Source organism: Prionailurus bengalensis, chromosome B3 (genome assembly GCF_016509475.1).
Source record: "Prionailurus bengalensis isolate Pbe53 chromosome B3, Fcat_Pben_1.1_paternal_pri, whole genome shotgun sequence".
Classification (NCBI taxonomy): Eukaryota; Metazoa; Chordata; class Mammalia; order Carnivora; family Felidae; genus Prionailurus; species Prionailurus bengalensis.
Genome location: NC_057355.1, coordinates 126,295,309 through 126,318,652, shown reverse-complemented (window position 1 = coordinate 126,318,652; position 23,344 = coordinate 126,295,309). Strand labels below are relative to the sequence as shown.

At 39.5% G+C, this 23,344-nt stretch overlaps 1 protein-coding gene and 1 long non-coding RNA gene across 2 annotated transcripts in view; one reads left to right on the top strand and one right to left on the bottom strand.

Annotated features, from left to right (window-relative positions):
- Nucleotides 1-1,933: 1,933 nt before the first annotated feature.
- LOC122469407 lies at nt 1,934-12,957 on the bottom strand. The gene is made up of 2 exons (XR_006293459.1): nt 11,719-12,957; nt 1,934-2,026 (listed from the first exon to the last, which is right to left on the bottom strand). It is a non-coding gene; the product is annotated as an uncharacterized LOC122469407 (long non-coding RNA).
- A 60-nt stretch (nt 12,958-13,017) lies between these two features.
- GTF2A1 (general transcription factor IIA subunit 1) overlaps nt 13,018-23,344 on the top strand; it is a 44,013-nt gene continuing 33,686 nt past the window's right edge. The window contains exons 1-2 of the mRNA XM_043556775.1: nt 13,018-13,539; nt 17,462-17,563. Coding sequence (XP_043412710.1) covers nt 13,510-13,539; nt 17,462-17,563 — 132 coding nt within the window. The 5' untranslated portion in view covers nt 13,018-13,509. The remainder of the gene's footprint in view (nt 13,540-17,461; nt 17,564-23,344) is intronic.

Below are 23,344 nucleotides of genomic sequence, written 5' to 3'. Positions count from 1 at the left end.
GAGAAAGGAGTTGGTCTCAAGTTTACAGGACAGCTATGTGGGACCTTTATAGAGTCAGAGAGCTAGTGGGGACAACCCGTCCATGGATGGCTTGTGACTATCGACTAGTATTTAACTTGTAGAAATCCTAAGATCAGTCAACTTCATTTCTAAGACCTATCCTACAAAGATAATAGCAAAAGTATATAAAGGTACCTTCACAAGGACATTGTTGCAGCAAAATTTAAAATAGCACAAAAGGAAATAGTCTATTCCTTTATGCACCTACAGAGGTGACTTAAAGTCACCTGAGACAGCATAACATTTACTGGTCTAGAAAGAGGTCTGTGATATACTGGGTATATGAAAAAGCAAATCGTATATAAAATTAAAGGCATGATTTCTTTTTTGTAAAAAACAAAGTGTAGTCATGTTTATCTACATTTATATATCCAGAGATGCTTTATGGAAATAGGAAAAACATGTGATTGAGAGATATGATTGGAAAGACAGAAACACATGGATTTCATCTTTTATATTTTTATTTGATGGATTTGGGTAATCTAATTTTTCTTGTTTTGTTGTGTTTTTTTTCCTTCCAAATATTTTTTTAATGTCATGATTGCTTAAGGATAAAATTAAGAGGGCTAAATATGGAGACTAAGAACATACTGAGATTTTGAAAATGGTCTGTATTTGATAATCATTATCCATTTTTAAAAAGTCAGACAGATTTTGATTTGATTTTTTAAGTCAATAATGGAAGGATGAAAATACATGAAGGGCATTGAAAAAGGCTATGTTTGGTATTCTGTAACTACTGTATTAAAGAAGAAGAAAAGGGGTACCTTGGTGGCTCAGTTGGTTAGGCGTCTGATTCTTGATTTTGGCTCAGGTCATCATTTCATGATTGTGAGATCAAGCCCCACATTGGGCTCATGCTGGACGTGGGGCCTGCTTAGGATTCTCTCTCTCTCTTTCTCTCTCTCTCTCTGCACCTCCCCTGCTCATGCATGCACATGTGTGCTCACTCTCTCAATAATAATAATGATAATAATAAGTAAAAAGGGACAAATGGAGACAATGAGGAGGCAAGAGGGAGGGAGGGAGGAAAGTAAACGAAGGGAAAGGGGGAGACAGAAAGAAGGGATTTGAAATTGTGTTGTTCACCAAAATCAGAGAAAAGTTAAGAAGCAATTATATAATGAGTTCTATCGTTTGAAAATAAGACCATGGGGTACTTGGGTGGCTCTGTCAGTTAAGCGTCCAACTTCAGCTTAGGTCAAGATCTTGCGGTTCATGAGTTTGAGCTGTGCATCGGTCTCTGTCCTGACAGCTCAGAGCCTGGAACCTGTCTTCAGATTCTGTGTCTCCCTCGCTCTCTGCTCCTCCCCCACTTACGCTCTGTCTCTCTCTCTCAAAAACAAATAAACATTTTAAAAAATAATAAAGAAAAGAATACCATAGTTATTTATTACTAAGGAGGCTACAAAATCTATGAAGAAATGGAACACCACTGTAAGGGACTGTGGTTTCCTGGTTCTACGTTCTATCTGGGCTCAGGTGTATTTTGTCATCCTGTGTCCAAATAGCAGTATTGATTGTCTTTTATCACACACTACAGTATATCTGAGGGCTGAAAACTCTATCATTTCAATTTAACATTTATTGAGGAATGGTAATGCATTCTACACTTGACAAATGAGCAACTGTATCTCTTGGCTAGAGATTTATATAAGGCTTCTAGTTTTAAACAGTCTGAGTCATTTCAGGAAGTAGATGATTTTCAGCTGATGTAGAAACAGAAATCAGTTATTCAAATGATTTAACCTCAATGAAACCGGTGAAAAATTTACTACTTTAGAGTGTAGTATGTGTTTCATCTCAAACTTGGAATTGCTTCCTTCTTTGATTCTAATTTTATAGACGGGGAAAAAAAAAAAAACCTTACATGTGCAGCAGATATATACAGCTTTGCTTTATTGGTGAACTCAGTTCAGAAATATGTTCTAATTTCTATTTGTTCCGCTCCACTGTTCAACATGATCTAGACAAAGACAAAATGGAACCCATTTAATTTTCTGTACCATCAATATTATTATTGTTGCTACGGTCTTCAATATTTACTAAGGACCTACTTTATGCCAGTTATTGTGCTAAGGGGCTGCACGTGGATCATTTCTTAATCCTCACATAATTATCTAAAGTAGGTAATATTACTAACCTGCCACTCTACAGATGAGGTCACTTGCCCATGGTCAGAGCAAGAACAAGCATGTTGGTCTACCTGACACCCGAGGTCACATGCTTGGATACTTGCTAGACCAGTATAGCTGTCGATATATACTACCTCTTCTAATTTATTGTGCCATGACATTAGCACATGCTTAATTTACTTTTTTTATCTACTTAGAGTTATGCCGCTGGCTTATTAGATAAAATAGAAAGAATTCCCCTTCCTAATGTTTTACCTCTAAAAATGGTCATCCTTTATTTTCTTGTCTTATGAAAGCATTTAAAATGTAACGATAAAGCTAGACATAAATGTTTTGATTATAGACAATCTTGCTAGAAAATGGCTGTTCTTGACAAATTCAAGAATTGAATTGAGTCATTCAACTGAAATGAGTAACTGAGTGGGTGCTATTTAAAATGGAAAATGGATGATTTTCAAGTGATGTAAAAACAGAGGAATTGGTTATTTAAATTATTTAATAAATGCTTCTTGATGACACTTTTATGAAGGCAATTATATTTAATCAGGGCAAAGTCTTGGTTTCAGGGCTCAATGTTGCATAGAGTTTCTTGTCTCCCAAATGAAGTTTAACACATTATATAATTAACATATACTTGACAAACTTAAGGAGCGACATGATTCGATTCAAAACCGTTGCATTCTCCTGGATTGACAGCTTCTTATTTCTAAGACAGGTGGAAAGAGCCCTGAACTTGTACCTCTAAAATTTCACAAGTAAACAGCAATATGACCTTGGACAAGTCACTGTTGAAGGTAAGTCTCAGTTTCCTAATCATAATAAAGGCATAATATTACTTATCTCATTGGACTGTTACAAGCTTTAAATGAGGTACTGTGTGATTAAAACTTTTACAATAAATCCATTATTGTTGTTGTTGTTGTTGTTTCTTAGCTTGGCAGGAACACAAAGTGGCAAATGCCTCATCTTTTTTTTTTTTTAATCTCCATTTTTCCTGCTTAAGCATCTATTATTTTTTGCCCACTGGCTATCTCATTACTTTGAAGAAACAACCGATAACATTAACCCAGAGCTTTGTTTTCAACAAGTTATTTGAACTAAACCCCTTATTTTTCTCACAGAAACCCATTAAAAGGAAGACCAGCCCTCAGTAGTTAAGCCAATTCCTTACTTCAACTCTGGTCTGGAATCTATGATAATCTTTCTGCCACCTCCCCTTTTACAATCTCTACCACCTCTGCTACCAGAGGAAGGTAGATTCTGGAGAAGAACTGAAATGGGTCCATCTAGTTCCAGTTACAGTAATAATTCTCTAAGATATAGTTTACAGATAAACTGCAGATTTATCTTCTATAATGTATTATTTTAAGCTTATTTATTTATTTTGAGAAAGAGAGAGAGAGAAAGTAAGACAGAGAGAGAGTGTGTACATACAGGTGGGGTAGGGACAGAAAGAGCAGGAGAGAGAATCCCAAGCAGGGTCCATGTTGTCAGCAGAGAGCCAGAACCCAACTGGAAGCTCGAACTCACAAGACTGAGTCCTGTGATGTATTTTATTATAAAGTTATCTATGTAGGGGTACCTGGCTGGCTCAGTCGATAGAGCATCTGACTCTTGATCTCAGGGTCATGAGTTCAAGCCCCACGCTGGGCATGGAGCCTACCTAAAAAAAAAATAACAACAACAACAATAATAATAATAAAGAGGAGTGCCTGGGTGGCTCAGTTGTTTAAGTGTTCAACTCTTGGTTTTGGCTCAGGTCATGATTTCACAGTAATGGGATCAAGCCCCCTGTTGGCTCCTGGTGTGGAGCCTGCTCAAGATTCTCTCTTGCCCTCTGTCCCTCCCCTGCTAGTATGTGTGCATGCTCTCTCCCTCTGTCTCTCAGAAAGAAAGAAAGAAAGGGAAAAAAGGAAAGAAGCTTATCTATGTAGAATTACCTGTCATATCAGGAGGCTCTATCTGGATGAAGGTATATGAAGAAGATAAAGTTGGCATGTAAATCAAAGATAATTTCTCCACTAGAAGAATACTTACATAAAAACATCAGAGCACATTTTCAACATTTTTAATTGTCCTAAGGCACAGCTGTTCAACTTGTGAATCAAGATAAGGCATATGTAGGGCACCTGGTTGGCTCAGTTGTTAAGCATCTGACTTTGGCTCAGGTCATGATCTCATGGTTCATGAGTTCGAGTCCCACATCAAGTTGGGCATGAGGCGAGCCTCACTTTCTTTCTCTTTCTCTCTACTTCTCTCTCTCTCTCCCTCTGCCCCTTCTCGGATTCTCTTTGCACCTCGCTCACTTGTGCCCCCCCCTCAAAAAAAAAAAAAAAAAAGGCATATGTGGCTGAGGTCCAAAAAACAGAGAAAGAGAAAAACCTATGTAATTAAAGTGTTTAATATTAATTACATGTGTAACAATACCAGGCCTTCTTGGGAATATCAACTGTCTTTCGACAGAAAGACAAGTTGTCTGGATAAAGAATCATCACTGATTGTAAAATAAAGCTTCATTGGCTTATTTTTAATATTTTACATGAACAATTTCATTTAATTCAGTAACTCTTTAATTTCATCAAATATCCAATAAGTGTTCAAATTTCCAATTGTGTCATAATTGTCATTTCTTTTACAGTTTATTTGCATTGGGATCCAAATAAGTTCCATACATTGTGATTAATTGATAAGTCCCTTCTAAAAAATTTATTCATTCATTCATTCATGTATTTAGAGAGAGACACAGAGAGAGCACAAGCAGGGTAGGGGCAGAGACAGAGGGGGACAGAGGATCCAAAGCAGGCTCTGTGCAGACAGCAGAAAGCCTGATGAGGGGGCTCAACCTCACAAACCATGAGATCAAGACCTGAGCTGAAGTCAGACACTTAACTGACTGAGCCACCCAGGCGTCCCTCGTAAGTGTCTTTTAATCTGTAGGTTCCTCTCTCCCTGAATTTATTTATTGAAGAAATTGGACCATTTGTACAATAGCTTCCCAGGGCCTGGCTTTTGCTGATTGCATTCCTGATATATAGTTTGATATGTCCTTGAACCCTCTGTATTTTTTGTGAATTGCTAGTTGGGTCTACAAACTTAGATTCTGGGTTTATATTTTTGGGTGGTGGTCATGAAGGTAAGACTACCTTATAGGTGGTGGCATGTTTTTTATCAGGAAGGCATATACCTCTGGTTGTTTCCCTTTTTGTAATGTTGGCAGATGTCAGTGCTTAACGCCTCCATCTCTCAATTCATTAGAGGTTGCCCAATGGTGGTATTTTATCATTCTTTATTCGGTTATTGGCTGGAACACTTCTCTTTTTTTATGTTTATTTATTTATTTTGAGAGAGAGAGAGAACAAGCCGGGGAGGGGCAAAAAGGGAAAGGAGAGAGAGAATTCCAAGCAAGCTCCCCATTGACGCTGACCCAGTGGAGTTCAAAGGGGGGGCTCGATCTCACAAACCATGAGATCATGACCTGAGATGAAATCAAGAGTCGGATGCTTAGCTGACTGAGCCACCCAGGTGCCCCTAGATGGAATACTTCTTTAATGAGAAACTTCTTTTCATCTACTATATTAGTTTCCTAAGGCTGTTGTAAGAAATAAGCATGAACTTGGTGGCTCAACACCAACAGAAATTTATTCTCTTGCAGTTGTGGAGGCCAGAAGTCTAAAATAAATGTATTTCCAGGACCACATTCCCCCAAGAGGCTCTAGGGGAGAATCTGTTCTTTGCTTCTTCCAACTTCTGGGGGCTACACATTACCTGTGGGTGCATTGTTACAATTTCTACCACTGTGGTTACATTTCCCTTTCCTCTTCTTTTTACTCACTTCTATGTATCTCTTTTAAAAAATTTTTTAAACATTTATTTATTTTTGAGAGAGGGAGAGAGAGAGGCAGAGCATGAGTAGGGGAGGGGCAGAGAAAGAGGGAGACACAGAATCTGGAGCAGGCTCCAGGCCAGAAGTGGGACTGGAACTCACGAACCATGAGATCATGACCTGAGCCGAAGTCAGATGCTCAACTGACTAATCCACCCAGGCACCCCTATGTATCTCCTATAAGAACACTCACCATAGGATTTAGGGCCTATCAGGGTAATCCAGGATAATCTCATCACAAAATCCTTGACATAATTACACCTGTAGAGACCCCTTTTCAAGTAAGATAACATTCATAGGTTTTGAGGATTAGGACATGGTCATTTTCTTTTGGGGGCCACCATTCAACCCACTGCATCTACTATTTGGTACTTGGTGGTACAGTTCATGTAGGGAAGGTTAGATAAATGCTTATTTTTCTCCATTTATCAATCTTCAAAATAATGAATTAATCCCTAGCATCCTCCAATAGTGACCAATTAGAATTTTCATATTTTGTTTTGTAGCGATATTATAAATTAATGGAAAGTGTCTCATCTTTGTCCAGTGGGAGCCTCTTCATGTTGGCTCCTAAATTCTTTTGACATGAAACTAGGAGTCTTTGATATCTTCTCTCATGGGCTGAATTGTGTCCTCCAAAAAAGAGATGTTGAAATCCTAACCCCAGTACTTCAGAAAGTGGCCTTATTTGGAAACAGGGTCTTTACAGAGGGCAAGTTAGAATGTGGTCATTAGAATAAGCCCTAAACCAATATGACTGACATCTTTACAAAAAGGGGGACTTTGGACACAGAGACAGACAGGCGCAAAGGGAAAACAATGTGAAGACACAGGGAGAATGCCATGTACAGATGGAGGCAGAGATTGGAGTGATGTGACCTTAACCAAAGACAGGAAGGACTGCTGGCCACCACCAGCAACTGAGAAGAGGCAAGGAAGGAGTCTACTCAGAGTGTCAGGGAGAGCATGGTCCTGCTGACACCTTGATTTCAGACTTCTAGCTCCCAGGACTGTAAGAGCATGAATTTCCGTTATCTTAAGCCACCCAGTTTGTGGCACTTTGTCACCGCTGCCCCAGCAAACTAATACATCTTCCTTGCTATCTGTATGAAAAGATATTCTAGATTCAGTTTGTATTAGGTCGGGCAATAATTGGCAATTTCATTTGGTTCAAACTGATATTTTTCCTGCTCTAGTTCTGGAGTCAGCAATATCTGCAAGGAGCCTTGATTCCTTTCAGTGGAAAATGGTATTTCAAGATCATAATCTGGGAGCTAGAGATGCTCACAGTTACTAGATTGGTCGCTGTGTTTAGGCTCTTTCAGAGCTCTGTGTCTTTCATAGGCTAAAATATATTGGGTCTGGGTTTTTTATTATTTAAAAAAAAAAAGACATTTCTTGTTCCTGATGTGGATCAGAATAAGACATTTATCCAAGGAGTGCTGCTCTTGAAAGGCCATAATCTATGTACTAGGTATACTCACTGCCACTGGGTTAGTTATTTCTAGGCTTCTTCAGAGGCAGGGGAAAAAATAAGACAAAATGCATCATGATACTTAAAAAAATTTTTTTTCAATGTTTATTCTTGAGAGAGAGAGAGAGAGAGAGAGCGCACAAGCGGGGAAGGGGCAGAGAGAGAGAGAGAGGGAGACACAGAATCTGAAGCAGGCTCCAGGCTCCGAGCTGTCAGCACAGAGCCTGATGCAGGGCTCAAATCCACGAACCATGAGATCATGACCTGAGCTGAAGTCGGAGGCTTAACCTAACGAGCCACCCAGGTGCCCCTGCACCATGATACTTCTAATTCAGATTCAGGACTACAGAATTTTTACTCTTCCCGCTTCTATCTTATATCTGTATTTCCTTTCCCCCATGTTGGGAATCTCAGTTTTTAAGAATAATTGAGATAATGTAATTAGAACATCACATAATTACTCATTTTATTTATCCCACATGCCATTAAAAAAACAGGATATACAAACATTATCATCAACAATACAGAGAAGAGCAAATATTTTTTTTCACATTTGTTTTTAGAAAATATCTCACTAAAGATGCAGACTCAAATTACTGTGTTTTAAAGTCACTTGAAAAGGTTCCTTCCTCTCTGTGTGTTATGAAATACTGGTAGCTTTATTTGCTTTATTGTCTGTCAGTTTTGAGACTAATTAAAATTAATTTTATTTTATAAATAATTTTATTTTATAATTAAATGAATGTTTCCAGAGTAAAATATAAAAATATATTTTCTAGTTTCTTTTCCTGTCATCATATTATTTTCTCCTTGTCTTCATAGGTAACCTTCCTTAAAAAAAAATTATGGCTTATCTTTCCTTTTTTTTTTTTAACATAAACAAGTATGTATGTATGTACACACGTTTTTATAGTTCCTCTTTTCTTAAATGGTAACATACAAAGAACACTTATCCCTACTTGTTTTTTTCACATAACACACTATACTGAAAATTAGTCTAGGGTGCCTGGGTGACTCAGTCAGTTGAGCGTCTGACTTCGGCTCAGGTCAGGATCTCACAGTTTGTGAGTTCGAGCCCCGCGTCGGGCTCTGTGCTGACAGCTCAGAGCCTGGAGCCTGTTTCAGGTTCTGTGTCTCCCTCTCTCTGCCCCTTCCCCACTCATGCTCTGTCTCTCTCTGTCTCTCAAAAATGAATAAATGTTAAAAAAATTAGGAAAAAAAAGAAAATTAGTCTACAGTGGTAAATAGAGATATTTCTCATTCCTTGTTATAGCTGCATAGTATTTCACTGTGTGCAAATACCGTGGTTTATTCAACCTTATAAAGACATATAAGGGTGTTTCCTTTCTTTGGGTGTTATAAGCAGTCCCATAATGAATAGTCTTGGGCGTACACTTTTCATATTTTTGCTACTATATCTGTGAGATAGAGTCCTAGAATTGGCGTTGCTGGGTCAATGGATAAATTCATCTGTAATTTGCTAGATATAACTGTACATGTGTGTAACCAAGCAACCTGATTAATTCCAATGATAAATCAACATTTTGCTTAAGGAATCTTATCTCATGACAGCATATATTATATTTATATACAAAAGTTACGCTATATACTAGCCACTTAAGGTATCAAAATTTAGCCAAAGGTAAATTAAGTAACGAAATTAAAGTAACAAAAAAAATTAAGGTAACAAATTTATTTTGTGAATAAATTCATCATCAACCACTGGCATAATTATTAAAATCTCATACTAGTGTTCTACAAAGTGAGTTAAAAAGACCTTCCCCCTACGTTGATGTAGCTGTTAATACACTTACCATTAATAATAAATACATCCACCCAATACTTATCAAAACACTTTCTAGTACCCTTGATCTTCCTAACAATCATAGGTGGTGGTTACTATTTCATCTTATCAGCACAGAGAGGTTTAGTTACTGCAGAAGGTCTCACAGTAAAGTAATCGCATTGTCAAACTTGATTGCACAGACTCTGCATTAAGTTATTTTTGCTAAGCCGCCACTAACTGACTTATATTTCCATATACAAAAAAGAATTGCAAGTTAGTTGCTGTTTTAAGATATGGAGTAGCAATTTTAAACTGCAAGTTACAAGGGAGGGAGAGAACATTAAAAAAAAAGATTTAAAAAATCTCCACCTCGTGTATAAAACTAATTTGTGTGAACAGTAATTTCTTTTTATATACTACATCAAACATCACTGCATATGGAAACCAACAGGTTTTTTGTTGTTGTTGTTGTTGTCTTGCAAAAGCCTAAAAAATAGGTGAACTCTGAATATTATTTTTTTGGTAGGACTGAAATACATCAGGGCTTCTAAGATCTTGAATAAATGCTGTAACTATGCACTAACTTTACAATAGGGGCTTTCATTAGGATTGGTAAGCTTGAGCAACAAGATCTTTCCTCTTCACTTCTATATTCTCCACAAGTGCCCAAAATTATTGAGCATTTAAGGGCTGTGTGATGCCTAAATATGCCAGAATTAGCTTTACTGATCTATTATTTTAAGAACATGGAGACTGCAGGTAAGTTATATAATGAGATTTTAATGCAATCTAAATTTCCAGGCGCAATCTTTTTAGATTTTTTTCTTTCTTGGCATTGTTGTTAAAATAGTCATGTGGACAGTAAAACATTTTAATGTTTGGACATACAAGGTTTGGTGTCATTTTGTTTAATATTAAAATTCATGCACTACATTTTTCCTTTGCTTTTGTTGTTTGGCAGTTATCCAGTGGTTTAGGCAGAATATTAACATTAAAAGAAGTAACTTTTTCTCATCCAGTAAATTTTGAAAAAAAAAAAAGATTCATCACAAAGAAAGAGAGCACTATTATGTATCTGTTTAAGTATATAGTTGTTACAAAGTATGAGTTTGCAAACTGATAATCCAGTATAAATACTTCATATATGGTACAAGAAGTACTAAAATTAGAAAAGATATTTAAGCTCTGCTCCTCCCCAAAAAGTTCATATAAAAACAATTTTAAAATAATGCTAAATCTAGTCTTACGTGAGAAGAGATTTCTGTTCACAGATTTCCAGTTTTGTGAATTAACTGGCTGTGGCCTTCAAATTATTCACACCGACTATTTTGGTGCAAGATCAGGTAATATCTCTTCCTGAAATTAAGCTGGCTGGCACACATATATAGTGATTGGAGGCATGTTACAACTAAATGAGCATTTGGAAAACAGTAAACTGGAACGGAATACATGGTGGTTACTTAGGTGCCACGCACACTGGAGGGAGAGGGAAGAGTTCTAGGTAAATATTAGCCAAGTGCTTTTAAAATGTGTGAAAGAGGGGCGCCTGGGTGGCGCAGTCGGTTAAGCGTCCGACTTCAGCCAGGTCACGATCTCGCGGTCCGTGAGTTTGAGCCCCGCGTCGGGCTCTGGGCTGATGGCTCAGAGCCTGGAGCCTGTTTCCAATTCTGTGTCTGCCTCTCTCTCTGCCCCTCCCCCGTTCATGCTCTGTCTCTCTCTGTCCCAAAAATAAATAAACGTTAAAATGTGTGAAAGAGGCCATCTCAGAGCCTCTAGGAAGTATGAAGGTCTTAAGGAGTGCAAGGCTGGGTTTTCTGCCTTTTTAATCCAAAAACTATATTTTGTTACTTCATAGATGAGACTCAATCAGAAATAACTGTCACTAATACCCCTGGGAATAAGTCCATGGAGAGTAAATCTAGATTCTAACCCACGTTCTGTATACAGTGGTCTTAATCTTAACTGATGGCAAAACATCTTATCATTTAGTTAATAATACCAAATGGTTAGGGAAGAAAATGAGGTGGAAGGAGAGGGATTCCATATGCAAATTACTCGGTAGTATGTACACATAATGAGGTAAAAAGGAGTCCTCTTAAAATAATAAGCGGTGAAATTTACCAGGGTCTGTACTGTTTAGAATAACTTGTCGGGCTAATGGTCACCTGAATATTAAATGAATTACAAATATTGATGGAACCCCATTTTTATGTATCAAGAGCACTGTTTTTCCTATGACTTTTTTAAGTTTCCTCAACAAACAGGCAGCTGTGCACGGAACTGAAATGCACCTGAGTGTTAAGGCAAGAATTTAGGGTCAGGAGGTTTTAAAAGAAATCTCAAAATTATTTGATATTCTCTCTGCCCATCACAAACATACCGACAACTTCCCATTTTCTGAGTATTAATGGCTCTGCTTTCTCTAAGTTCTTCCTTCAGGTCCTGGCAGGTCGCATATTTTCCTCTCTGGTAAGGTGCCTTTGATATTCTCCAAATCTGCATTCAGAGGCATATAGCTGTGACATTTCGTTTTGCTTTATGAGGATAAACTCCTTCACTTGTCCAGACTACATTCCGCGTGTCTCTCAAAATTCCTACGGACAAGAGAATTAGGTACTGTGAGTTCTGCCTTCCAAACAGAGCATTCTCTGTTCTGCGTGAAATGTTGCCATAAAGGCGTGATTTGCCTGAGCAGAGCAGGGCAAACGCCTATTTAATTACACTCCAAGACATGGACTTTTTCTGCCGGCTCTCTCACAGCGAGAGGCCACGAGAATTGGTGGGTCAAGGGCAAGTATTTTAGGTGTTAGTCACTGCCCGCAGTCCACGTGGAATCACAGAATTTGGGCAGTATTAAAAAAAAAACAAAACAAAACAACGGAGGGGGGAACGTTATGGTGCTGTCATAATCCGATGGCTCATGTTTCATTGTTGTGTGTTTCTGGCATTTCCACCACCGCAACAAATCACTTAAAGTACACGGTCTACTAGGTGGACGAACCTTGAGGGAAATGAAACCCAGAGACTTTTAGCTGTACTGGGGGAGACAACTCAGCCGGTTTCAGAGGTTACTAGTTCTGAAATGTGTTAACAGTGGGCCCAAGCCAGCTTTCCTCCCCTTTAGGAACAGGCACACAATTTCGCAGGCCAAAGGCCCACCCTCCGCAAGTCGACCGAAAGCCTCGGAGCTCTAAGTACAAGACTAGCTCACTCCCTTGAGATGACTCCGCATTTAAAACTCTGCCCGGAGTCCGAGCGCCTCCGGGACCGGAAGCGGGGTCACGTGACTAGTCCTCCGCCGCAGCCATTGCTAGCGAGGCAGCTTGCCAGCGCCCCTTCCATACTTCTTAGCTCCTCCAGCTCAGGGAGATGCAGAAACACCCGACAAGAGGGGTCCCAGGTAGCTTTGAACTCGAGTGTCACCAGAACTCACGTCGTTTCCAGCAATACTTTAAAAGCCCCTTATCCCAAAAGAGCTGTCAGACACTTCCGCCTGTGGGGGCCACCACGTGATCACGCGAGACTTGGGAAACCTGCGGGGCGACTTCACTACTCCAGGCCACAAGGCTCCGCCCGCCCAGCGCTCTCCACGGCGCGTGACGACGCGGCCCAAAGTGGCCTCCGCCCCGGCGCGCCTGCGCACGCGGCTCTCGCGGTGTCTCGCGCTCAGCCCCGCCCACCTCTGCCCCCGCCCTTTCCGCCCCTCCCTCCCCCTCCGCCCTGTCTCTCGGCGGCAGCGGCGGCGGCGGCGGCTCGCGCAGCTCGTTGGCTCACTATATAAAGGGGAGAAGCGGGCAGACCGGACGGCTGGAGCTGCAGCCGGTGGCGGCAGCGGCGGCGCGGGGAGCGGCGACCGGTGGTGGTTTCCCTCCTTGGCGCGGGGTGGGGAGCGGGCAACGCCCCCCGGACCCCACGAGGGTCGTGGCTTTTTTCTTAAGGGCGATTCTCGAGGTTTTTTAGCTCCGGGAGGACTGCCCCCCTCCTCCTCCTTCTCCTCTCACCGCTCCCCTCTACTCTTTCAGGATCCGATTTTGTTTGAAATTTTTACCCCCAGTCTTGCGGTGGCTTGGGCCACCCTCCGGGTGTTTTGGTTTTCTTTTTTTCTTTTTTGGTTTTGTTTTTATCTTGTTTTCTCGGGCTTGCCCCCCTCTTGTTTGTGTTGTGTGTGGAAATGGCGAACTCGGCAAATACAAACACCGTGGTAAGGACGTGGTTTGGTGGCCGGCGGGGGCTTCGTTCAGGCGGCAGCAACGGCCGGACCGGGCGGGGGCGGGGACGGCGGCGACTCCCGGCCTCTACTCTCCTCAGCCGCCCGCGCGGCCGCCGCCGCCGCCACTTCCCGCCTCGGGCGGAGCGGGCCGGGGCGGCGGGCGCGGGGGGGCGCCTCGGGCTCGCGGCGGCGGCGGCGGCGGCAGCGGCGGGGAGGGCGGGGGCGCCGGCGGGGCCTGGGGCCGCCGCGGGGCGGTCCGGGCCTCGAAGGCCGTTGGGCCGGGGCGAGCGCGCGGCCCTGGCCCCAGACCCCGGCCGCCGGGAGGGAGGGTGGGTGGGAAACCGCCGCTTCCCCCCGAGACGGGTCCGGCCACACTGGCTCGAGAAGGGCCTCCCGGAGCAGCCTCAGAACAGAAACTGCGTCTGGGGAATTGGGCGAGTCCCCAATACCCACCGTGGTCCACTTCAATGCGGTGGAAGGTGAACGGCTACTTTGGGGGTTACTTGGGGTGTTTCTGGCGGTTGTGCTTAGGGAGCCTTCACTGGGGCCGTTTTATATTTCTTTAAAAAAAAAAAAAAGGACGAAGGTTGAAAAGCACTTATCTCGGTTCCTTCCGAATCGGTAAAATGGCGAAGGGGAAGCAAAACCCCCATCGTATCTTCCACTAGCAAAAGCACCAAAGCAAACAAAAAAAGCCTACAGTGGTCAAAGTGCCCCCGCTTTCGCCTTGAAATTTGCCTACTTCTCCCATTGACCCTTTTTGGTTACTTGCGATCACGTAGGTTTGCAAAAAGCAGTCACATAAATAACCTTTTCAGTCACGAACGCAATATGATCACTAGTCCACCCCTCTTATTTTTATTCTGACAATAAAACACGTTTTTGCCCGGTCCCAAATGCCGCAGACAAGCCCGCGGCCGCCCGACTCCGTACCGTTGGCGACTCGGGTCGATCCATCATGGCTGCGGCCGCTTACCCTGCTTTTCAGTCCCTGAGCCTTGTGGTCCTCCTCCCTTTGGCTGCCCTGTTTATATAGAGCCATTGCCGCTCTCTAATATAGACTCTGCCAGGATGGGAAGGTGCTTTTCAGGCCTACGTCACCGCCTCTCCATTTAAACACTAGATCCGGCTTTAAATAGTGAGAGCTGCTGAGAGCGGGGCTGGGAGGTGCGTGCTCCCGAGGCGAGAGGCAGGAACGTGCAGAGCTCAGTTTATTTCTAGGTCCTTTCCTTACCCTGTTATTTCGCACCCAACAGGGCCGCTCTCAGAGCCCCAAGTTTTTTATTGTTTTGATGCAGTAGCTAGGATTTCTGTTTTGTTAGGGGAAAATAGAATTGGTGTCCATTCTTTTCATTTTATTTTTATTTTTGCTTTTAAATATTGTAGCTCAGATGTCAAATCGTTTTTGTATTGGAAAATAAGTGCGTTATTGACGGGGATTAAAAAAATGCTTCCTACATTAACTGTTGGCTTCAGGGGACTTTGGTAGTGTTTTGATCATTAAGTATTCAGAAAATATGTTAGAAACAAAGCTTCTGATGTCTCATGTTTTTCTATTAAGTGTTGGAGACAAAAAGCTTTTCAGAAGAAATAGTTAAGTGCCTAAAAGCTGCAACATAGGACCTTATGCCCACGGTACATTTACCTATAAGGGAATTGTAAATAGTAAGAGTGAAGAAGTTTAGTGCAAACTGGATTGAAAAAAATTAAAATTCTAAGTAGATAGTGTTTTCTGTTTCATTGCATATCGATGTCCCATACAGAAGTTAATCCAGTTTATTTCCCAGTATTACCCCAGGGGACTAACACTTTTGAAAGGAACCTTCTAATTAATCATTGGGTACTGCCACTGTCTTGGCTCTTTCATTTACCAGTTTTTAAGTTTGGAATATGTGTTAAGAAAACCAGGACAAACCTAAATTACTTGGTATTTTGTAGAAGGCAAAAATTTTGGCTCAAGTAAGGTTTAGCATTTTAAATAATGACTTGGAAATTGCTTGTTTCAAATAGTGTGTTTGTACCTCCATGCTTTTAAAAACATCAGTATTTTGAGGGCTTATCAACTTATGAACAATAATGCTAAATTATTCTCTGTGTTTATACTTCATGAAGAATACACATTTCCTTTCAGCTACAGTGCTTTTAAGAATCCTTTAAATGGTCAGGTTGTGGGTGATTTTGCACATAAGCAAAATCCTAAAACAGAATGGTTTCATTAAATGGGGAGTACCTGAAGAAAACAAATTTTGTACTTGTAAATGCCTGGATCTCCAAGCTGGAGATTTTTAGGAGTGATTGACTTCGGAAAACACCAAAGTATCCAGTTGGCTGAAAAAATAATTTTCATCATCAATTTAAGATTCCGGGTACCGATTTAAAGTTTCACCACCTCTTTATAATGCTTTAAGCATCATTGCTGGCTTAAAATAAAACGACTTTTTAAATGTTATTTTTGTAATTCAGTGGTTAAGTCACCATGGATAAGGTGATACCCATAGTCAGTTACACTTTCCTTATATATAGAATCGATGTTAAACATAAGGAGGCTGTGTAGAGTTTTACATTTTGCATGTGAAAATTTAAAGTTCACAGAGGCAAATTTGGCAAAATAAAAGGTTAGTGAGTGGAATAGCAAAAGTGAGAACCCAGATATGTGAATTGTTTTTCTGGTTGTAATGAAGAGGAACGAATAATTTTTAATAGTTGAGGTAAATTGTACAGAGGAACTCATTATTTATATTTTGGGCATTGCAAGGACACATTTTCTTAGAGGGTTCTCCTGTGATAACCATGTTGTTGATAGAGATGCTAATGAAACATTTAAATTTGTTTGAGCTTTGGTTATGAAAGCAAACCCTTGGTTTTATTGGGTAACCAGTAATTTTTACTATAAGCAGGATATAAAACACAAATGACAAACATTAAAAGAAAAAGTCTGATAATCTTAACTGTGTGTGATAATGGGTAGGATTTATAATGAGGCACCAGTAGTTGCATGTCCCACTGACATGCAAACTTTTTGCCTAACATGTTAAAAATAGGATGTGGGTTGGGCAAATTACTGTCTATCACCTTTTGATTTTTAGAAAATACTTTATGCTTTTGAAAGTGCTTTCACATCTGTTTTCATTTTATTCTTCTGGCAACTTTCTAGAAGTCATCTTTCCCTCCAATCCCTCCCAAGAAATAGCAACAATAATAGTAATAATAATTTAAAAAACAAACATTGAGGCTGTCCATGATTCCATTTCATAATATCATTTGGGCAGTGGTTGAAGGGAAGAAATCTTGGGAAAGAGATCAGTGTGCCTTGTTTCTCTGGGACTTCTGAGACCTGTTAGTGTGGGTATATGAACAGTATAATGGTGTAGCTTAAAGGCACAGACTGGTTAATAACAACAACAACAACAAAAAATTAGGTGATACTTAAATTTGAATGTTTTTTAGGTTGCAGATGTCACAAATAACTGTAGGATGAAGGTTCTCTAGTTTAAAGCTTAATGAGGAGGTTCTGAGATAGAAGAGGAGTCAGACAAAGGAAAGAATAATGGGAACCAGACATAGCAACCCATAAAGCTGTTATTGGATCACATTAGGTGCTTTGAGTATAACAACATAGGAAATTATAACTGGAAATTGTGTGGACCTTGTATGTGTAAGGATCTTCCCTATACAAATTACATTAAGTAGTCTACGCCTTTAAAAAAAATATGCAGTCATAAAATAATTCATTTTAACTGAAGCAAATGAGGTTTGTTAAGATGGTGATATCTTTAAAGTTGTATCTTCTAGAATAAGTTTTAGATATTTGGAGAAATGATTAGATTTAATTTGTTTTGAATTTGTGAAAACGTGTCATACATTTAATATGTAAAAAATGATCTTTTTCAAGTCTTTTATTTTTCCTTTAAAGCCTAAATTGTACAGATCTGTGATTGAAGATGTTATTAACGATGTGAGAGACATCTTTTTGGATGATGGAGTTGATGAGCAAGTTCTGATGGAACTGAAAACTGTGAGTTTGCCTCCCTCTTTTTGTTGTTATTTTTAGTATTCATACTTTTTCCTTCCTCCCTTAAAATACTCTCTTCAATCCACGACTGATCCCTAATTTTTCCATGGGATGAACGTTCAACTTTGCTGCAGGAGGCAGTATAAAGTTAGGTGAAGGGTGCTAGTTTTAAATCCCAGCTCTGCAGTCCATCCTCCCTCTGACTTTAGGCACATTGCTTATATTTCAGTTTCTTTGTATGTGATGTGGAAATTAGTAGGACTTACCTTTTTTTTTTTTTTAAAGTTTATTTATTTTGAGTGAGAGAGGGAGAGAATCCCAAGCAGGTTCTGTGCTTTCAGTGCAGAGCCCAGCGTGGAGCTCGATCTCACAACTGTGAGATATAACCTGAGCCAAAATTGGGAGTCCGAGGCTTAAGCAACTGAGCTACCCAAGCACCCCCTTGTAGGTTTGTTTTAGTCCATTAATGGATGGTTATGGTCTAATTATTTGACATAGTTTTTTTTTTCTTCCTTGTTTCTATGGTTTTAATGTACATATATTCTAAAATGTATTTATGTTGTAGAAATTAAGTAAGTGCTGGGTGAAAGAATTTCATGTTCTTAAGTATTTTTTTTTTTTTTACATGGGCCAAATATTGGGTTTATAATCTATTTTACTTTGGAACTGGTTTTCTGTCTCTTGGATTTTTTTGGATTTAAGCGGAAGCAGTTCGATATTCTTATTTAGCATTTATGTTTTCTTGGTATTGTAATGACTCATGAAATAAATCATGCAATCTTTTTGCCATATTGCTCAGAACAGTGGTTCTCAAAATAAGGTCTGTGGAGTCCTGAGGTTTCCTCACAGATTCTTTCAGGGGGTCCATGAGGTTGGCCAAATGCCTAAGTCTGGAAATCATAGTTTGTCATATTTCCAGTAAAAGTTGTGTTCTGACAAGTGGCCAGTTAAAGTAGCTACTCAAATGCACAAGTGCTTTTCCTTGAGGTAACTGTTCCATATGCACAGTGCTTTATGTATGCATCCCATTTTGATGCAGTGAATATTAAAACAATGTTTACTTAAGGGTCCAGAGGAGATCACTGTTACTATTAAGAAGTGCCATTATTTCATACTCTTTAATGAAATGTATTAACATTTGGAATATCTGCATAATTCAGTGAATTTGTATTTTCCAAATGACCAATCCATGATGTTGCAAAATCCTTTCAAAGTGAAAGATAAATTAATGGATTTTGTGTATGGTTTCAGATTCCACATTATAGCTAACTTTTAAGAAACCATAATTTAAAATACTTTTTCTTTTTCCAACTGCTTAGCTGTGGGAAGACAGATTTTCTTCTACTTCAACCAAAACAACAAAGTAGATGTAGAAGCAGATAGGAGAATCCAGCTATTTTTTCTTTAAGCTACTTGTCAACTAAATTTGATCTGGAAAATATGGTTATTTTTTTTAAAGATATGTTATTTATGTTAACATGTAATGGATACATTGCTGTTTTTAAATGCATTCGTAAACATAAAAAAACAAGTTAGTTATAATTTCATAAAAGCTTTTTGAGGTCCTCAGTAATTTTTGAAAGGAATAAAAGATCCTGAGACCAAAAAGGTTTAGAACTGCTGGCTTAGAAATTGGATATTGAGTTCCTTGAGGACAGTAATCACAATGCTAAGAACACTTGTTTTGGCATTATTTATCCATTCAGTGGAAGTGTGGAGGCTGCAGCTTAGCAACTTATTTTATTATTTTTTAATTTTTTTTAATGTTTATTTTTGAGAGAAAGAGAGACAGAGCACAAGTTAGGGAGGGGCAGGGAGAGGGGGAGACCCAGAATCCAAAGCAGGCTTCAGGCTCCGAGCTGCCAGCACAGAGCCTGACAGGGGGCTCGGATCCAGAAACTGTGAGATCATGACATGAGCCAAAGTTGGTTGCTTAACAGACTGAGCCACCCAGGTGCCCCTAGCAACTTATTTTAAATAAAGCAAACCTCATATTTATTATGGTGATAAAATGTATCTTAGGGTGTTAGGCATCTGTGGGCAACTTCTGTAGAGTTTTTAACAAGAATCTGCCTGTGGGAGGAAGGAAAAATACATAGATTTAAGTGAAATGAGCAAATTTTTATTTATCTTGAGAGAAATGTAATGGTTACTAAAAGTAAAGAGTAGGTATCCAGAATTGCTAGTGAAAGGACACCAACTCTTGAGGCATGAGTTGGAAGAATAGCAATATAAACTACTGAAACAGCATAAAGTATCTCAGGGTATGAATAAGAAGAGAGTAAGATTAGTTTGATTCCTTTGTGTTCTGTGGAGCAAATACTTTGCTGTTTACATTACATTGGTATAATGGTTGACCTTAAAGTACTTTGAACTTATGTAGAAGATACAACATTTTTAAATGTAGGAAATCAGCCCCAAAGACTTACCTTAAGTCATACTGGCAGTTAATCCAGGTTGTTGGTTATCTACTCTTGCTTTTCACAAAGTGTGGGGAATTGGTTTTTCTGAATGGTTCCAATAGAATCAAGGCATTCTCTCAAAGAGAGTGAGTTGTCTTTGAGATTAAATAGCTCTACCTGTATTTTTATTATATTTGGCTATTTAAATATATATTAGTGTAATCTATACAATGGAGTACGTAATATATTGAATAATATATATATATTATGCACCTTTCGTTTAGTGGCTAGTTTTTAATAACAAAAATTGTGAATTACTCATCTTTGAATCCCTAGCCTCTAACACAGTGCCTTCCATATGTGGTTGGTATTCAGTAAATATTTAATTAAATTGGTTAATAACAAACATGACTCCATAATCTAACTGAACAAAGTACTGTAATATTTTTACTGTTTTTCCAAATAGGGCATACTCTTCTTTTCTAGATTGTCACTGGATTTAAAAATAAACTGTTAGACTAAACTGAGTTTATGTTATTTTAATTCTCTGTACTAAATTTCTTCAGAATCTCATTAGAATTTCCAGAATGTGCCCTGTCTGTGGTGATGAAAACATTCCATATCTGTGTTCTCCAGTATAGTAGCCACTAGCAGCATATGGCTGTTAAGCACTGGAAATGTAGTTAGTGGAACTGAGGAACTGAGTTTTTAATTATAATTCCAATTTAAATCACCATGTGTATGTGGCTAGGGGATATTGTATTAGATTCTACAGGTTTAGACATTCTTGCTAATAAAGACTAACAATTGATTTTGTGTTTTATGTTTTACAAAGAACTTTGTCATTAGTTCTAGCCCCTCCTCTCCTCTTTTGGGCTATTTCACAAACTTTGATCAGAAATTTCCCTACTGCTGTGAAGGATACATGGTGAATTAGATTATGAATTAAGATGAGTAGTGACTGTGCATGTAATTTAAAGTTTAACTAGATAATGCTGGAAGGGAAGTGATGGGGAAAAAAAATCAACCCGGGCACCAGGGTGGCTCAGTTGGTTAAGTATCCAACTCTTGGTTTCAGCTCAGGTCATGATCTCACAGTTCATGACTTTAAGCCCTGCATTGGGCTCCACACTGACAGTGCAGAGCCAGCTTGGGATTCTCTCTCTTTCTCTCTCTGTCTCTGTCCCTCCCCTGCTTGTGCATGCGCTCTCTCTCTCTCTCTTTCTCTCTCTCTCTCTCTGTCTCTCAAAATAAACTTAAAAAAAAATTCAACCCAATTTTCTAGGTTCTCTCTTGAAACACTATAGGCCTACTTTAATGTATAAACTATGGGGAATAAAAAAACACCACAGTCTTGATTTTTGATCTATCTATACATACATATTTTAAATATATGTATTTAAAAAATGTTTTTAATGTTTGTTTATATGAGAGAGAGAGAGAGAGAGAGAGAGAGAAACACACTGAGCACAAGCCGGGGAGGGGTAGAGGGAGAGGGAGACAGAATCTGAAGCAGGCTCCAGGCTCTAAGCTGTCAGCACAGAGACTAGTGCTGGGCTCAAACTCAGGAGCCATGAGATCATGACCTGAACTGAAGTTGGATGTTTAACCAACTGAGCTACCCAGGCACCCCTTAAATATATTTTTTTTACTGTTTATTTTTGAGAACTAGAGACACAGACAGAGCGCGAGTGGGGTTGGGGCAGAGGGAGAGGGAGACGGAGACACAGAATCTGAAGCAGGTTCCAGGCTCTGAGCTATCAGCACAGAGCCCGATGCGAGACTCAAACCCATGAACCGCGAGACTGAGCCAAACTTGGACCCTTAAACAACTTAGCCACCCAGGCACCCCATTTTTTAATCTCTATTTGAATGTAAGTTGTGATTTGGATTGGTGAGTGATTATGGATGGGAATGACAGTCTAGAAATCCTCTTTAAAGTGAATGATAAAATCATCTTTCTTTCTACACTGTCAGAGCTCCCCATATCTCAACAGCAAATACTATGGGAGATATAAAACATGGCCTCTCCTAAAGTTAACAACTCAGGAAACAACAGATGTTGGCAAGGATGTGGAGAAAGAGGAACACTTTTGTACTGCTGGTGGGAATGCAACCTGACACAGTCACTCTGGAAAACAGTACAGAGGTTACTCAAAAAATTAAAAATAGAACTACCCTACAACTCAGCAGTACACTACTAGGTATTTATCCAAAGGTTACAAAAATGCTGATTTGAAGGGACACATGCACCCCAGTGTTTATAGCAACATTATCAACAATAGCCAAATTACAGAAGGAGTCCAAATGTCCCTCGACTGACGAATGGAAAAAGATGTGGTTTGTGCACATGTGTGTGTATGTATGTATATGTACACAACACACACACACATATATATATAATATTCCACACACAATGGAATATTACTCAGCAATCAAAAAGAATGAGATCTTGCTGTTTCAACAACATGGATGGAACTAGAATGTATTATGTTAATAAGTGAAGTAAGTCAGGGAAAGGTAGATATCATATGATTTCACTTATGTGGAATTTAAGAAAACAGATGAACATAATTGGATAAAAAGAGAGGGAGGCAGATCATAAGAGATTCTTAAATATAGAGAAGAAAGGAAGGGTTGCTGGAGGGGTGTTGGGTGGGGGATGGGCTAACTGCATAATGGGCATTAAGGAGGGCACTTGTTGGGATGAGCACTGGGTGTTACATGTAAGTGATGTATCACTAAATTCTACTCCTGAAACCATCATTACACTATATGTTAACTAACTTGGATCTAAATAAAAAAAACAAAAACAAAAACCATGGCCTCTTTTCTCAATAAAACCACGAGAAAAAATTTTCTTTTTTGGAGACAAATCTGAAACTCACTTTGTCTCTAGATCATGTTTCTCAACCTTGACACTTCTGCCATTTAATTCTTTGTTGTAGAGGGCTGTCCTGTTCATTGTAGAATGTTAGCAGCATACCTGGCCTCTACCCATTAGATGCCAGTAGCACCCTTCATTTCTGACACCAAAAATGTGTCCATGTGTTGCCAAATGCCCCTGGGGGCAAAGCCACCCCTGATGGAGAACCATTCTAAATATATTCTAGTTATGTATAGATACTTGGGTCATAACTTGAACAATAATCCATTATTCCACTTCATTTGTCCTTGTGGAAAACTCTGTTCCCCAACCCCAGTTCAAGAGAGCCCATACGTAAATGAATTTGTCTTATGTTTTATTCAGGAGCTAGATATTTTGTGAAAGTAGAATCCTTCAGAATTTCTAGCCTAGCAGACTGCCAGGAAGCGGTAGATTAATAAAAATTTATAGATCAAAAAATAGACTTGGATAGAATATGCTTTGATGGGGTCATTT